The sequence below is a fragment of the Solanum lycopersicum genome, chromosome 1 (genome assembly GCF_036512215.1).
Source record: "Solanum lycopersicum chromosome 1, SLM_r2.1".
Classification (NCBI taxonomy): domain Eukaryota; kingdom Viridiplantae; phylum Streptophyta; class Magnoliopsida; order Solanales; family Solanaceae; genus Solanum; species Solanum lycopersicum.
Genome location: NC_090800.1, coordinates 77,421,060 through 77,438,927, shown reverse-complemented (window position 1 = coordinate 77,438,927; position 17,868 = coordinate 77,421,060). Strand labels below are relative to the sequence as shown.

Below are 17,868 nucleotides of genomic sequence, written 5' to 3'. Positions count from 1 at the left end.
TTTACTAGTTATATTGTTATTGCAAAAGTCTTAAACAAAACACATGAAAAATTCCCAAGAATTATATTAGTAAAAGATTGATTCAAACAGTCCATTTACTAAAGAAATAATCACCACCACTAATGAACAGAAGGTAAATGCTTCCACAGAATCTGACATAAACAACAAAAGATAAACCAATTAAATAAAGGGAAGTAGTTTTCAAAGACCAACACCAAATTCAGCCCGATACACTAAAGCTCCCACGAGTTCAGGGAAAGGGCTAAACCACGAGGATTTATTGTACGTAGTCCTATCCAACACCAAAATCAGCATGGCTACAAATTCATATCCTCACAACAAGCTGTCTGTTTTTGCAGGTAATCTTCTGAAGAAACTTAAGGGCACAGAAGGGAGTTTCTCTCTGAATTTTGGATGCCTCATTGTATAGAATCCCATAAGACTCACTAAAATAGTAAAAGGAGTGACATATAGCAATATTGATGCAACCAAACAGAAGATAAGAAAAAGTGCAGTAGCTCTTGGATCTCTCCAAGTTAACAAGTTATAGAATCTTTCCCCTTGATTAGCTAAATCCCCTGCAACAGCTTGCATTCTTGATCCAATGCTTCTTAATCTGTCATACCTCATTCTCACAGCATCATTGTTACGAGACGTTGGAAAAGTGTCAAACTCCTCATCCAATTCATCCCAAGGTACTCTTTCAGCTTGTGACAACTTGATGTCCATATGTGGTGGTTTTCTAGGCCTCATTCTGTAGTTCCATGTCCCGATCAAGAAAACAACAACAAACATGCTGCTTAAGATCAGCCTCGGGAAGCAAACGAATAGGAAGAATATGATGTGCACTAGCACTGTTGTGATAGGGTTCTTCCAAGTGCAAATCCCATTGAACCATTTGCAGATTGCAATTAGGCCTGTTAGGATCCCAGCTATTCTAACATAGTTGGCTTTGCATCTTCTTATGCTCCATGTGTTTGAGCCCACATCAAGCATGTACTCCACCAATTCTCTTCTCAAAGGTGGCTCTGCACGACTTAGCCTCGTGGCAACAATTTGTGTAGCCTGATGCCTTAGATTATCGATCTGGTAATAAGTCAGCGGATGAAGGTAATGAAGAGTTGGTAATAGGGGTTGAGAGTACATAGCTAACATGTTGAATACAGATGAACAAGAAAATCTCACAGCCAGTTGAATTTCACCCATCTTCTTCACCCCTGCTGGTGTCAACACTATGAGAGGATATGAATGAGTGTAAACTCTATTAGTCTCAAGTGTGGAGAGTCTAATCCTTACCTTCCCAATTTTTGAATCCTTTGCTTTATCATTTTTATCTTCACCTTGCAAATGACAATTATCAAACACTCCTATCGTGATCACGGTACAAGGATCAAACACCTCCCATGTGTACTGTTCATTCCAATTGGGATTGAAACTGTTGATAATTGTTCTTGTCCTAATCCATTTCTGACCATATTTCGCCACACAATAAGGATCTGTTATTCCGCGGCCATCTCTGTTCTTCATTGGTGATAAACCTTGTGCATTCAAGATTCCAAGTTCTAAAACCCCAATACTTGGTTTCCACAATTCCTTGGATGTTGCCTTGAGATCACTACTATAATGTGTTAATTCATCAAGAACATGATATCCACCATCAAAAGATAACCTCAAATGAACCTTGCTGTTTAGTTTACAAACTTTTTTGTTGCCACCCTCAGACACAACCTCCTTCTCAAGACCATACCACTTACTAATGGGAGTACTAAAGTCAACCCTTTTTTCAACATCTTGTAAAGATATCACACACTTCCCCAGCAATTCATCCTTGTTTGGTGCCACCTTATCTTCCACGCTCAAAACCAACTGATCCTCAAAAGGTTCTGCAACTACAAACATCAAATCTTCATTCCATGATGGGCAAACATTCTTACTCAAAGTATTCTTAGTCCTTAGAACCACATTTCCTAGCATAATCCTCACGTAAATCTCCGGTTGCAGCCTGTTCTTATTGCCTATCTGCAATTCTTGAGCTTCTATCACATTAACTCTCAGATACCAAAGTCTAGGTGATACATACACCTTAGATTTTATATTCGCAACACCGTCACCATTCACTGCTGTGGCATCTAAATGCAAAGCTTCTTGAAATGCCTCATCAGCTTGTGTCCCTATCCAAACAGCCAACATCAACTCTCCTTTCACTTTTTCCCCTTTCCTATTCTCCAACCAGTACCATTGAGGTGCCAAGGGACTATCTGGAGGTACCCTTTTCGGAACCTCATTGATCTCAAAATGTACTTTTCCAATAAAACCATCATCAGTATCACCAATTCTTGATTTATCCTTCAAGCAAACTTCAAGAAGTCTTGATTGAATCCGGTCCTTCAAAGCGACAAACACTTGGTTCCACTCAGGACTAGACTTGTCTTCAAAGTGCAAAGTTAGACCCTTTAAATTCCCAAGCATCACTTCAACAAAAGGATGAGACTTGCTATTGCCATCTTTTTTTAAAGGCATGTCCTTTGCTTTAACTACCCTTACATATAAGTAATGCATTTGCTCAACAAGATCAAATGCTGTGCCAAGTCTGTCATTTGCAGTAACTCTTCCCCCACCAAGAGTTGGTTTTGTCTCCTTTAGATTAAAATCTTCATTTACTAATGGATATGAATTATGGTTTTGATTTGGATTTTGGTTTTGGTTTTTATTTGGATTTTGGTTTTGGTTAGACATGGTATAGCAAGAAAAAAAAATTGAGCTTATGAGAGTATTTTCAAGAAGGTAATGAATGTGATCAAGTTTATTTGAAAAATTTTAACTAGTTCATACAAATAGGGATAGACTCCTAATATTTTGGTAACTGATAATTGAGTTTTAAATTTTTGAATTAGTGAAGGGGGTAGCTAATGAAGCGTTTGCCTAAATAAATAATAATTAAAAAAATAATAATGTTTTTGCTTAAAACAATATAGAATTTAGGTTAAAAGAAAATATTTAAAAAACATGTCTAGTCTTTTGTATTAGATGATATTTTAGAATTTTGACTTAATCTACTCAAATCATCATATTGGTAAATACAATTTTGAAAAAAAATATTGAAATAAAGGTTTTATATAATTCTTATTTGAAATATTCCCTTCTATTTTTAGAAATATAATTATTTTTTTAATGTATGCGAGCTACATATTAATGTATATGAGCCAGTATTTTATATATCCGAGCCCACATATTATGTATCCAATTTTATTCACAGATGTATCCGTGCTAGTTTTATTGTTTCTGAGCTGCATATTGTGTATTTGAGCTAATTTAAAATGTATCTGAGCTACATATTGTGCCTTCGATTTATGTTATATTGTATGATTGTATCCAAGATATTATTTAATGTATTCGAGCTACATATTAATATATCCGATTTGTGTTACCTAACTAAAGAGGAATAGATTGTAATTCCATATTAAACTATATAATTTATGTAAAATCTACTAAAAATTTTATTGTAATATCTTATTGATTTGAATTAATCTCATGACGAGTACTTTGCAAAATTAGAGCGTTAAAATAAAAAAGTTTGAGAAAAATAAGAAAAAAAAATTATATAGGAATTTTGTTTAAAAATTTTGATTTAGTCGACGGAGGCATTTTTTGGAATTAGATATTTAATTAAGGATGAAATCTGATTTGATTAGTAACTGTTAATGGAAGGCCATATGCTAAGGTGGAGAAAATTAATTTGGTTTTAAACGTTTAAATTAGTCATTCTATTAGTGATGAATTCTTATTTGGTTCTAACTAATTCTCCTTATTTAACTATAACAATTATTTATTATTTAAAAAGACGAGAGATAGACGAAGAAGAGAATTATAAAAATATTTATCCGGCCTTTTTCTTCGATAAATATTTGAAATTATTTTTTAACTTTGAATTTGAAATTGACTATATAAACAATGAAAAGAGTTAATTTACATGTGTTTATTATTTGTAGTATTTTATTTTTGGGGATTCAATATTAGCTAGTACTTTTTCCTCTCTATTTAGTTGTCAAAATTTAACACACCTATTAAAAAATAAATAATTGACCGTTATTAATTAATAGAGTCTATTCCAATACCTTAAAGTGTTATTGAAATTTGAAGGTGCATTTATTGTCTTAATTATATACCAATTACCGAAGTTATGATTTTTAATTTGCAAGTTAGACTCAAACTTTTTAAACGGTAATTATCCTTGTGTGTTTTTGAAAAAAAAAAATTCATTTGCAGAACATAATTTAATTCAAAATTAACTAGCTTAAATAAATCACATTTTAAGCTATTATGTTAAAAATATAATTTTGAATGTGACTTATTTATTTCAAATAAATTGTTTTTTCTAATTAATAACACAACAAACTTAACTTCAATCTTAAAAAAAGTCAAATAAATTTGTTGACAATCTTAAAATTCTTTGAATTTTCCATTAATCTAATTGAAGGTTTTCGATGAGGTGATCAATAAGATTAAATGCACCATTTCGACATAAACTTGAAGCCATAAATTTATTTATTTATTTATTTGCATTCTAACCTCATTACATTACACGCTGATAAGAAGATATTAATTTAAACATGGCTTTAAATATCAATAAGATGCTATGATCATAGTAAAAATAATAATGCTAATAGATACAAAATAAATTGATATTAATATAGGATTAATTATTTATATACATACATTTATTTTTCATAGTTTTCATTATTTTCTATCATTTTAAAATATTTTCAAAATTACTTATTTACAGTTTTTATTTCAATTTGAATTTCAAAAAAAATCTCTCTCTAGTCAATCAAAATTAAACCACTGAATTAGATAACTTTTATATTTTTCGTTGTCAATTGTTTTTTGTTTTTTACCCTTTTTTCTTGATACATATGATTCTCCATTGTAATTGATTCTACGGTCATCCTTGTTTTATGCAACGGATCATATTCATATTTAAGGTGTCGATATATAATACTAATGTTGAATCTTCAATTAGTTTTATCATGTTCAATATAAATATACTTGTAAATATATCATTTGATAAATGTACCATCAATCATATTCAAATTTACAAGGTTATATAGACAAAAACAAATAAGTTGTGTGTTATGTATCTGCACTCTTTGATATTTGCTAAGTAGGCATTTGGCCATGTGATACCATATTACGATATGATATCGTGAGATGAAATCAGCGTTCGGACATGCGATTTTACGCTGATTTCATCTCATGATTCCATATCATGAGATGTGATACTATATTCTCCAAAAATCGTGATATCAAATCATATGAGAATTCCATATCATGATTTGAGTTGTTTTAATATAAAAATTGATTCACAAGTTTATATTTTGTTAAAACAACCCCACATTTATATCTATTAACCATCTGTTTCATATGTAAAAAAAAAAAATTATAATCACATCATTACTTTTAAAAATTTATTATTCTCACTAACATATAGTCATTTTTTAACTCACATTTCACGATTGTTGAGCAATAAAATTTTGAAGAGCCCGTGAAAGGTGTTTCATTTTTACTCAAATATATTGATGAAATAATTACTTAAGTGGAGAACAAATAACTTTGTAATAATTTATTATACGATTTTATGATTTTTGTTTATTTGATAATATTGAATAAACAATTGAGGCTATTTTAATAGTTTTAAAACTTATAAGATTTTTATGTTTGTGAGAAAATATACAACACTGAAATCCAATATCGCATATCCAAATAAAACTTCAATTTCATCTCATGATTCCATGTCTTGATACCATGTCGCATGGTCAAATGGACCTCAGTGTTATCCAACTAAAATACAATGTATATGTACATATTACATATAACAATCTTGATATATAAACTCATATGACATGGAACAATCTGCAAACATTTAAAATAATTTAATGATACACGTATGAAATACAATTTTTTTATTTTCAAAGCCAGCACTTATCTAACAACAAACTAACACATATCGGCACAATTTCATAATTATCTTGCAGTAACATTTACTAGGTATATTCAAATTATCAAAGATACAACCATCCACAAAAATCTAATATATATATATATATATATATATATAAATTTAATATATATATATATACATATATGTATATGTCTGTATGTATGTATGTATATATGTATGGTCTATATTTATATATACAATATTCACAATAATGACCTGATTTGATACACTATACAAATCTGTGATACATACACCCGACATTCAAAACGTATGTGATTCGTCTCAATTATTAATTCATTTATTACATGTATCATATATAATATATCATGATGATATATTTTTACTCAAATCATATCCGAATACAAAGTAATGATCACATCATAATAACAGATACAAAATTATGATACATGCAGGTCATTTACCACTAATACATCAACAAATACGTAAATCATATATGACATCTTACAAATCACATTGATTATATCTCATATAAATTGTTACATAGATGATAGAACACACAATTATGTATTATAACTTTAATATTCCCACGTTCCTTTTTTTTCCTTCGTAGGAAGTAAAAAAATCCACTAATATTCACCTTTATTTGGGGAACTTTCGCAAAAAACTACTATAATAAACTTAATTATGTTGTCTGGTTTGCAGTCTATTACACAATGAGGGTTTACATAGTGCGCACAAAGTGCTCACACGAAGGCTAGAGCCTATGACAAAGGTTGCAACAATTGCGGGTTATCTTGGGGTTAAAAAAAAATAATTATGCTTCATAGCTATAATTTACATATTTACGAGTTGTAGCTATAAGATTGTATAATTTGGAGGTATGTTTTTTAAATCGAGCTATTTTTGTATAAATTCAAAATAACAAATTTATACAAATACAAACATTTGAACTTTAAACAAATATACAAATTATATTATATAAAAGTTATAAAAAAATTGATTTCATACAAACTCGAAACCCCACCCCATGTAACTATTACTGAATATTGGACACAAGTGATAATTAACTAGAACTAAAGTCATAATAACTAATTAACCAATATATATTTGTTTGATCACACAATTCTTTCTAATCTAAACAGTGTCATTTAATTAAGAGAAAATACATAAATTTACCCTCACATTTATATATTTTACTACCAAATTTATATATTTTATGGTGGCAACAATAGTGATTTCATGGTGGTGTTCATCAAAGAAGAAACAATTGTTATATGGAGGATTTTAGTTAAATTTTGCCATGACATTTGATATGGCAGCGATATAACACTGATGTGATCCAAGTGTGATACATTTTTGAGAGTAGTACTATACGTCTCATAGATAAAAAAGTTCATTATTTAGTAGCAGAGGTATATAATAATTTAAAAGTGTAACTTACTTTTCGAAACAAATTCAAATGTGAATTTATATCATTTTACCCTTTTAATTAACGCGATTAAACAGAAGTGGCATCTGCGTAAATAACCAAAACCAGTCGGCCCTTTTAAGGAAACACAAAGCGTCAAGTTATTTTATTGCCGCATTGGCGCCACTTTCTCCCGCGGTTTCTGTCTCAGAACCTCAAAAATTTCGAACATAAAACCCCAATTAACTATACACACAGAACTGAGGAGCCGAAGAGAATTAGGTCATTGGAGAATCCTCTGAACTGAAAAGGGTCGCCGCCGTTCGCCGCCAATCACCATTAATCGCCGCCAATCGCCATCAATCGCCGTTCTTGGTTGTTAATTTGTTGACGGAGAAATGTTTTATTCGCACACATTCTTGGCTCGGAAGGGTCCATTAGGGACTGTATGGTGCGCTGCACACTTGCAACACAAGTTGAAGAAGCCTCATTATACTTCTACTAACATTCCATCTACTGTTGGTAGGTTTTCTAATGTCTTTTTTTTTTCTTGAAAAAAAGGGTCCCTTTTTATTTGCCCCATTGCCAAGATTTATATTTTATTTCAATGGATTGCTTTTTTTTTTGTTTTGTTTCTTTCTTGGGATTTGAAAAAAGAAAAAAAATGATTTTGCTAATTTCGCTTGGTTGACATACGATTCTTGTTTTGCTGTTAGTTGGGGGTTTCGTGAGATAAAGATTTGCTCTTGTGAATCTTTTTAATTCAGCTTGGAAGTTTTTATATAAGTATTTGTACTTCAAGATTTTCTCTCTGTTATAGTAATGCTAGTTAAAGGGTTAGATTGAAATGTTTTTTTTTTTAATTCGAGTCATTGTTGCTGAGTGTTGATTGAATGTAATTTTATGTATCTAATGTTATTTTTGTTGCTTGATAATTAGTTTATTATTCAGTTCTTGTTTTGCTGATATCAATTAGGATCTTTCTGTGAGATGAAGATTTATTTTTTTACATTAAAGATTGCATTTTTGATTGAAGTATTGAAATTTGGTTTGATACGGAGGTTTTTATCATTTGCAAAGATGAATTGATTTCTAATTTAGTGGAGACATTTTCTTCTGTTCTAATCATGATAGTTGAACTCTTGGACTAGTCTGTGCTTATGTACAATGTATTGTCACCTGTGTTAGTTATTCATTGATCATTTTAAGGAGGTCAAAAAATGAGGAACTTTCATTCTTGAAATTTAAGCGGTAAAATTGTCTGAAGATATGCATGTCCCATACATATGATAATGATTGAATAGGGGGAAGGAGGACATGATGGGCTGTTTTTTAGCTGTGAAAAAAATTAATATATTGAAGGAGACTGGACTACTTTAACTCTAAGCATAAAAAATTGGAACTTGAACTTAGACACTACATCAACTCTTAAGTTCTTAGGTAAGAAGGAGAGAACAAATTTGTTCATCACACAAATAAAATAAGGTCCATTGGAATCTTTTGTATGATAAAAGTGAACTCTGAATCTTTCTCTTGAAAGAGATTAAAGATTTGAAGTTTAGATGATTCTACCCATGACTTTATTTGGGGAAAGGATCCAATTTGCTTCTAAATTATTTGAAATGTAACTGTGTTCTTTGTTTCGTGTTGGGCACAAAAATGCCTTTATCAATAACCGAATAGCTCAAAAATTGGCCCGTTTCCATTTCTCGATAAGTGATAGAATATAATAAAGATAAGATGGCATTTATAGGGAAGCTTTCAGGGTGTAACGGGAAGGGGTTGGACAAGTCAAGTACATAAGTATGTTCTTAGAATTTGAACATAATGCAAATAACAATACCAATCATTAAAACAATTTTTTGCTTGATATTGACTGAGCTATAGAGAAAGAAAGACGTAATTGTCCCATTTCATATAGTTTAGGGCTCAATTAGCCCTTTTTCCATTTGAGCTAAAGCAATAGTTAGTGGGAGGTTATTTTTGAGCTACTTGGCTAACTATGAGGACATTTTTTAGCTACTTGATTGACGATAAGGGTATTTTTGTGCCAAAACTAACGGAGGGCAAAGAGGATCCCCTTTTGAATCATTTAGGGGCAAGATGGGATTTTTCTTTACCTTTTTATTATGTCATATTATTTAGGAATGTTGCAGATTTATCTTATGCTGGACACTAAATCTTGAACATATTTAACCTTAAACTTTCAGTGGTACAAATGATGTGTTTTTTCTGGTATATGCCAAATGTACTTTGTTTTAATTAGTTAGTCTTTGATGCTTTCTTGGGTACTCCGTGGAACAATCAAGGTGCGTATAAGCCAGAAAGGATGTATAAGTTGCTCTACACAAGTACATAGCAGTAGCTTTGATATGCATATGATGTTTTTTTTTTTGCTGATGATACTGTTCCTTTTTTTTTTTTTTGAAATCTATTTGTAGAGCGCATCATGACTCCTGAAGTACCTATTGCACTGCGAACATCTGGCCATCTTCTACTTGGAGTTGTTCGGATATACTCGAAGCAGGTTGAATACTTTTCCGAGGACTGCAAAACACTACTAATGGGAGTTATAAAGGCCTTCTCGTCTACAAATGTCAATCTCCCAGAAGATGCCACTCATGCACCATACAGCTCCATCACTTTACCAGAAACATTTGAACTTGATGCCGTCGTTTTTGATGAAGATCTTGACCTGAATAGGTAAGTATCTGTAGTACTTTTTTAGTTGTCATCTTGAATCTGTAGTTAGTTATACGTGCATTTGGAATTCCAGGATTAAGGATACTCATGTTAAAAGTTACGAAGAGATAACTTTGGAAGGTATGTATCATGTTTACTTTAACTCTTCTTTTTTGTATCTTTTTCTGTTTCATTTTCAATTGAACTTTCATTTCTGAAATTTTCCATGTATAGATCAAGTTGTATCGCATGAAGATCAGTATGTTGCTATTTTCATTGATGAGGTGGGTAAATCTTTTGCTTCATAATTAGCAGCGAAGTTTCGATTTATTCACTTAAGTTGCAACACTAGTTTGACAAAGAGTTTGTTTTTACAGGACATAGTGAAGAGTTTGTCAAAATCAGGTGAAGTTTCTGGATTAGGTTCCATGCCTATGGAGATAGAGTATGCATCTTATTGACTATAGATGTGGATTGTTTCTGTTTATTGCCATGTTTGTAATAGACATTTCTTTGATGATGCAGTTCTGATCCTTCAAATTTAGATGAAACTGCTGCTCAACCCCAACATTCTTCCCCTAAGAATCAGGAAGGACTAAACAAAAGAACTGTTGGTGATGACATCCCTCAAGATTTTCCAGATATTGAACTCATGCGTGACGCTGTCCATGATCACAGTTTTGAGAATGTTCCCTTGTGGTCTGACCGAGGGAATGATGTGATGGAACCAGATAGAGTTCTGGAGGAACAGATCATGAGAGACAAGGAAACTGCAAGTCCAGTTGTGAAAGAGATATTGGCCCCCGGAGGACATTCAATCCCATCTCAACAACGACAAGAACCACCATCAACTACTTCAGCGGATGCTCATGAATTTGCTGATCCACAGATATCATTTGGTGGGTGCTTGCATGCAGGTTCTTATTATTAAACTGAAATTACATATTTGCCATGTTAATATTCTAACATGAAACTTCTTCTTTTCTTGGATATTCAGGGCATCAGTCACCTGATTTAGCACTTCTTTCAACACCTCCTCTCGAGGTGCCAAAAATAAGAAGAAAGCGAAAGCTACTCATCTATGATAAGGACATAGTATTGCCAAATAAGTATGTTAATATTTTATCATCATTAACTATATATTTTCTTCAACCATTGGTATTTTGACAATGTATCATGTTCAACTCTACAGTGAGATGAAAAGGAGACTAAAGGGCATCGGTATAAAATCACGCGAAAAGAAGAAGGTTCCTTGTTTTTCTTTGGACATCTGGAAACAAAACCAGAGACTAAGAAAAGATGGAATTTTCTTTGAGCCTTTAATTACTGGTGGGTGTCTCACAGCCATTATCTAATGAGTCTAATGTTCTTCACCTAAAAATTCAACTTCTGTTAATCTGTAGGATTATGCGATGATCTTTGCAATATCTACAAAAAAGACTTCATTTCCGCAAAAGTCCAGATGGCTTCCCCACAGGAAGCCCCTCCATCTGGGAATGATCTTCCGGTGGAAATTGAAAGATTACGTGATAACCAAGACCTTGCAAGCACTAGTTTGCTGTCTGAGATTTTGCCTTCACCAAATAGGCCTATTTCCTCTCCACAGATGTCTATGCCTTCCCCAAGTAGGCTCATTTCTTCTCCACTGATGTCCATGCCTTCCACAAGCAGAAGAGATGACTTCAGTCCTGCTACTACAACTTTAGGGACAGAATCTAGTCAGATAGGAAGAACCATAGATAGTGGGGTGCAGCCCACGCCCGACCCAGCAGCATCTACTGGGCATGTTGGTTCTCATATGGAGACCCCTTCAACATGGTTTGGAGAAGGACTAGGTGTGGAGGATACTGTCTTATCTGATATTCCTGAGTTTGATAATTCTGCTGGGGTACGTTCGATCATGGTCACTTTCTATTAAATTGTGAATCTACTTTGATATTCATCTAGATAACTTTTTCAGCAGCTTTGTATCATCCGTAGTAGTCTCATTAACCCTTTCAACACATCTTTAATAAATTTTAGACTGAGATTTGTAAATGGCTTATATTTTAACATTCTTGTGGTTATTCTCATTCAATGCTTTATTACCTAGTGCACTGCTATGGTCAACTTGTCATCCTATATGACTATTCAACTAGTTCTTCCTTTCTTTGCATCTGATAAATCACTAAATGCCATTGCAGGATCTAAGTTTTCTAGAACAAGATGACGACACTCCTATTGGTACGCTAAGAACCTCTTCTTCTTTTTTTCCTTTTAGTTTGAGGGTTTGAATTGATTTGGATAATGTTGGTCAATTTTATCTACTAATGTCTGCAGCATTGCATTTCTGTTTTTGTTATTAATGATGTAATATATGCCTGAAGCTTGTATGTCCATATGCTAAAACCAGGACTTCGAGGAACTCCTTTATCAAGTAAGCAAAGGGGAACGCCAGAGTTTGACACATTATCTGCTAGGACAAGGTAACATTCCTTGAACATTCTTCTCATATATATTTACTTTCAGGATAGTCTTTTAACTCTATGATTGCAGAGCTGTGGCTCAATATTTGAAGGGGCAGTCACCAGTAACCCTCATCTCAGAAGAGACAGGAGATATCAGCTTAAATGCAATTTTAGAAGGCAAAAAGAAAAGAATATGCGCCCGGATGTTTTATGAGACTCTGGTAAGTCCTCTACAATATTTTCATGATTAATTGCTCTTACTTGGGGACACAAGTCATTTTTTTCAAATTGAACTTTTCGTGGATGTTTGAATTGAGTCAAGAAAGGTGTATATATAAGTTTCTCTGTTAGTTGTCTATGGTATGCTTATTGCTTAGTCCAATCATATTTGGTATATATATCATAAGATCCTTACCGTCATCCTTCTGGAAATTGAATACAGGTGTTGGAGAATTGTGGACTTGTACGTGCAAATCAACATGAACCTTATGGTGATATAACTCTGAAAGTGACTTCCAAACTGACGGAGAAATTTTCAAGCTGAGACCATTGTGTAGAACTATATATAAAGGTATAATTTGTCCTAGTTTTGACTGCACCCTTAATAAATTAAAGACATAGTCGTCTTATTAGCTTAGTTTTGACCTGTCAATGCAGAAAAGTTTAAGAGGTAGATTTATCCCAAAGCTTCAGTTAATATGTTATAAATGCAACCGAAAGGAAAAAAAAACGATGCTTTTCATATAGATGAAGACTTGTATCTTGATTCTTTTACTCATTTCATAGTGGGAAGAGTTGCAGGAAATTGTTTGATAACACCTTTTTCTTATTTATATCTCAATGATATCCGATGATCAAGACTCTAAAGCAGCAGCCCTGTGCATGCACACACATACATATATTATAGAATATTGCTTTGTTGACGCATCAGGGTGTGATTTTCCTTCTGTAAAATGCTGTTAAATACTGTGTAACAATGCAGAAGTTAATTTTTTTTTGGATTGTACTTTGAATAAGCTCTTCTATTTGATGTTTTTAGCACAAATATTTGTATGGTTATTTTCCTAACAAATCTCAATGTGATTGCAGTTAAAACATTTGTACAGAGATGCAGCGGTCATGAAGATGTATAATCCTGGCAGGCATTTTGTCTAAACTATTATGCATTACTAAGTGATTTAAGTTATACAGAACAAGGTGGAAGTGACATCCGTGATGAATATAATAATCGCAAAATATTTATCATTGTACAAAGATTATCCTGCTTATTGTGCATTTGAGCTGCTCAAGCTCTCTTTTTGTATAAGTAATAACTAAATGTTCAACATACTTTATTTCTAAAGACATAAAAATTTCAGCTGGATGCCTTTTGAGTTGCTGCTGCAAATTGAGCTTTGTATAAAGGCACTAATACTTCTCTATTAGGGAGATTTTCCTTAACAATTCTACAGCACAAGAACTCATCAATCCATTTGCTTAACTTGGGAAACTTTTGTTCAGTCAACAGTTCCATCCCTATTGCTTCTTGAATTGCTCCAAACCAGAGAGCTATGTAACTGGCAACGATGTCGACGAATCCAATGCTGTCTCCTCCAAAGAACTTCTTGTTTTGAAGCTCATTGTCGAGATATTTTAAGACCTCAAAAGTTTCATCACAACCTTTCTCCCTTTCTTCTCCTTTGCCATAACAAACTTTGTACATTGCTCCCATTAACTGATGACACATTCTTGTTAGTAGACAATAACATTAAATTAAATGTCAAACACTTGGTACTCTTTTTAGATCTAAAGGAATCTCTTCTAAGTTCAAACTTCATAGTATAGTAGTAGTAATATAGTTGTGTTTAGTAGGAAGGAAAAAAAGTTTCCTATAGGAAAATATTTTTTGAAAAATAACTGATATTCTTATCTTTTTAAAAAATTAGGGGTATGGGAAGTGGAAAATATTGGGAGGCGATCCATGAACCTAGTTCAGATAGCCAACCAACTGATCTACTAAGATTTCTCAAATGATTTTCTTATTCTTGACGAAACTTGTTTTTCTTACTCTTATTAAAAAACTTACCTTTTTTCTTTTGAGAATCAAACATAAGAAAATCGAAACATATCATGCATAGACTAATTGACTCTACTCGTTGCGAATTCAGATTAGTTGGTTAGATATGAAAAAGATAAATACAAGTAAGTGGGAAAAATATATATATATATATATATATATATATATATATATATATACCTTTTCATCAATTAACTTAGCCAAGAAACGAGCCATGGATCTTTGATATGGATGTTTAGGCAAGAGGGGAATAGTATTATTTTCCCAAGTATCATCAATATATTCAAGAATTATTATTGATTCACATATTGGCTTCCCATTATGAACAAGAACTGGAACTTGTTTATAAATTGGATTATATTTTACAAGTTCATCACTCTTATTGGATCTATCTTCTTCAATATATTCATATTTGACCCCTTTCAACTTCAAGGCTAATTCAACTCTTTTATTAAATGGCCCTGCAAAAATACCATGAACTTTCACCTCTCCCATATTTGTTATCATTATTATTATTATTTTTTACATGGAGAAAGTATACTTTTTTTTTTGTATATAAAAGGAACAATAATTTCATTATTTAGTGGAGAGGTCAAAATTATTGACTTTTCTTTTAAGAATATGACTTGAGCACTTACCTCATATCATGTCATGTCCACTAATTTAGGAGAACGCAGATTTTACTAACCAAGTTAAAATTCAAATAATCAGTCAATTGAGTTATTATAGTTACACAATTTACGAATTGCATTGTTTAAGAATTAGATAAGTTTAAAATCTCTTTAAATGTGTCTAATGAAAATTTTTGAACTTAAATAGTCGATCTCGACTTGTTTCGGAATAAAGTGCACTACTTATAAATGCCTCAGCATCTAGAATGTCCTTAATTATGATTGATAAATTAATTAATTAATATGGCTGCTACATAGTATTATTACCACCATTTTTAGAGAAGACCAGTCATCATGAAATATGAGTCCAATTTAAAAGTATTTTATAATGTATTCATTACGTCCAGGATAAAAAAGCTTAGTGATAAAGAATTAGTTAATTTGGACTAAACAATTAGCATTGATTTTTCTTTGCCGTCTTTAAAAAGGAAATCATTTACTCTCTCCCCGTTCAGAATTGTTTGTCATGTTATGTTTATCGAAAATCAATTTAATTAATTTTCAAAGGTAAATTTGAAATTGATATTTTAAGTAAAAAATTTAAATATTCTAAAACTATATGAAAAGTGCTATAAATTACAATTTTTTGCATATTAATATATGATAAAAACTATATCTTAAAATATTATTCAAAGTTTTTATAGTTTGACTTTAAAAATAGAAATCATGACAAACAATTCCGGACGAAGGGAGTAATAAAGATATGCTTTAAGTCTTTAATGTCGTTACACATGTGAAATTGATATGGATTCACCTAGAATTAAATGTCTATATATTTTTATTCAAAAATTTGTCAGACTAAAAACATATATTTTATATGGTTTAATGATTTAGTATTAGAAAGTATTAACTAGTGATCATGTTGGGTGATATATCCGTCAATACAACATGATGTTTATTTTGTATATTAAAAATACTTCCAAGACTTTAATCAATGAGAATTAATCAAAATTAAGTTGATCATAAGTTTGGGTGGGTGAATTATGACTGACTTATTTTATTAGATCAGGTATATTTTGATTCACTTAATTCAGTTCATTTAATAATTGAGATGATACATAATTTAAGAATGACCATGTGAAAATTATCTAAATAGTTTTAGAAATAGATTTTTTATTTGATTTACTATACATATATTGTCATAATATATGGAACCACGTTTTATTAGGTACTTAAACAAACAAATTATGAGAAAATCAATTGAAAATTCTTAAATCTTAGTAAAAAATAAGCAAATTTAGTTATGAGCCATTTTAAACTTATTACATCTCAAATAACTTTCGAGCAAACTATTTTTTTCATTCGAAATTGTTTACCATATTACACTTTTCAAAAATTAATTTACTGGCTTTTCTGAGTTGCAAGTTATCTAACGAAATGCCAATTATTTATTTATTAGATACTTGCCATGTGTCAAAGAAAAATGTGATGGCTAGCTGCCGTTCACTTACCGAGACTAAAACATTTTTTTTTTAAATATCAATACCAGAAGCAGACACTCGCTTATTTCTTCTCTTTAAAAAGAATGATATAATTTAATTAAATATAAAATTTAAAAAAATAAAAGAAATTAATTTTATAATCATAAATTAAAAAAGCAAAAAATATTCTTTCCTAAATCGACTAAAAAATTACCATTAAGGTTGAGTTCCTGAGGAATACTATTTTATTTTTTTAAAAAAAAGTATGTTTCTGCTACATAAATACACTAATTAATAATAAGCTAGTAGTTTTAATAATGTATTTAAGTAAATATTTCAAGTCGAATTTTGTTTCGTCTTTGAGATGCATGGTTTGCTCATCCAAACCACCATTTTCTTTCCAGGACACGTAACAAAAATTTCAATTTACGAAATTCAAAAATTTTCTTAATTTTTTTTTAGCATCAAATCAAATTAATATAAATAAATTAAATCATTACATAAATTGCCAAAAGTATTTTAAAAAAGATGAGGGGTGATAGGGATTGATAAAGAAAAATGAACCTCATGATGTATCTTTCCTTTTTAATTTACTTGGTCAACAAGAAAATAAAAGCCACATATTTTTTTTCAGGTTTATTGTAACAATAGTCTACTTGAGTTAGCTTGAATTTATTAAAGTTCGCAAATGGATCGGATCGGATAGAATATAACTCCTAAGTTTGCACTAAGAAGCTGGAATATGCATGTTCAATTTTATTATACATAGAGACTATAGATTTGGAGATTGAGATTATAATGATCAATTAGATTTAAATTTTATAACTTTTTTTTACATATATATTATTGTACTCCCTCTTTTCGGTTCATAAAGAATAACATAGTTTGATTTGGCACGAAGTTTAAGAGTATAAAGAAGATTTTCGTATCTTGTGATCCTAAATTAAAGTTAGGTTAAATGTACAAAATTGACCTTTGATCATGTGGCCTTAAATAAGTCACGTGGAAAAATAATTTAAAATATTATCAGAAAAGGAAAAAAGTCACTCTTTTTGAAACATACTAAAAAAGAAAGGAGGTCATTCTTTTTTTTAAACGAAAGGAATATTAATTTATGATTTGATTTTATATTTGACCAATTATTGTAGCATGATTAATTTAAGTTAGTGACTAACTTTTTGTAGCAACTATGATAAAATATAATTATGTTTGGCGATATATCCA

At 31.2% G+C, this 17,868-nt stretch overlaps 3 protein-coding genes across 3 annotated transcripts; 1 reads left to right on the top strand and 2 right to left on the bottom strand.

The window, feature by feature from the left end:
- Positions 1-44: 44 nt before the first annotated feature.
- Positions 45-2,787, bottom strand: LOC101260975 (FT-interacting protein 4-like). The gene has a single exon (XM_004231062.5). The coding sequence runs from the start codon at positions 2,734-2,736 to the stop codon at positions 334-336; it is 2,403 nt and encodes an 800-aa protein (XP_004231110.1). The 5' UTR covers positions 2,737-2,787; the 3' UTR covers positions 45-333.
- A 4,751-nt stretch (positions 2,788-7,538) lies between these two features.
- Positions 7,539-13,859, top strand: LOC101261453 (sister chromatid cohesion 1 protein 3). The gene is made up of 14 exons (XM_004229547.5): positions 7,539-7,889; positions 9,809-10,070; positions 10,144-10,190; positions 10,284-10,333; positions 10,427-10,494; positions 10,575-10,948; positions 11,047-11,158; positions 11,242-11,378; positions 11,453-11,937; positions 12,233-12,272; positions 12,442-12,514; positions 12,585-12,717; positions 12,939-13,067; positions 13,586-13,859. Exons 1-13 carry the CDS (start codon positions 7,766-7,768, stop codon positions 13,038-13,040), a joined length of 2,007 nt encoding a protein of 668 aa, XP_004229595.1. The 5' UTR covers positions 7,539-7,765; the 3' UTR covers positions 13,041-13,067; positions 13,586-13,859.
- Positions 13,683-15,057, bottom strand: LOC543813 (uncharacterized). Its single transcript, NM_001247153.2, is given in 2 exon segments — positions 13,683-14,210; positions 14,733-15,057. Coding segments are annotated over 2 exon segments (675 nt in total). The 5' UTR covers positions 15,048-15,057; the 3' UTR covers positions 13,683-13,850.
- Between the last annotated feature and the right edge of the window lie 2,811 nt (positions 15,058-17,868).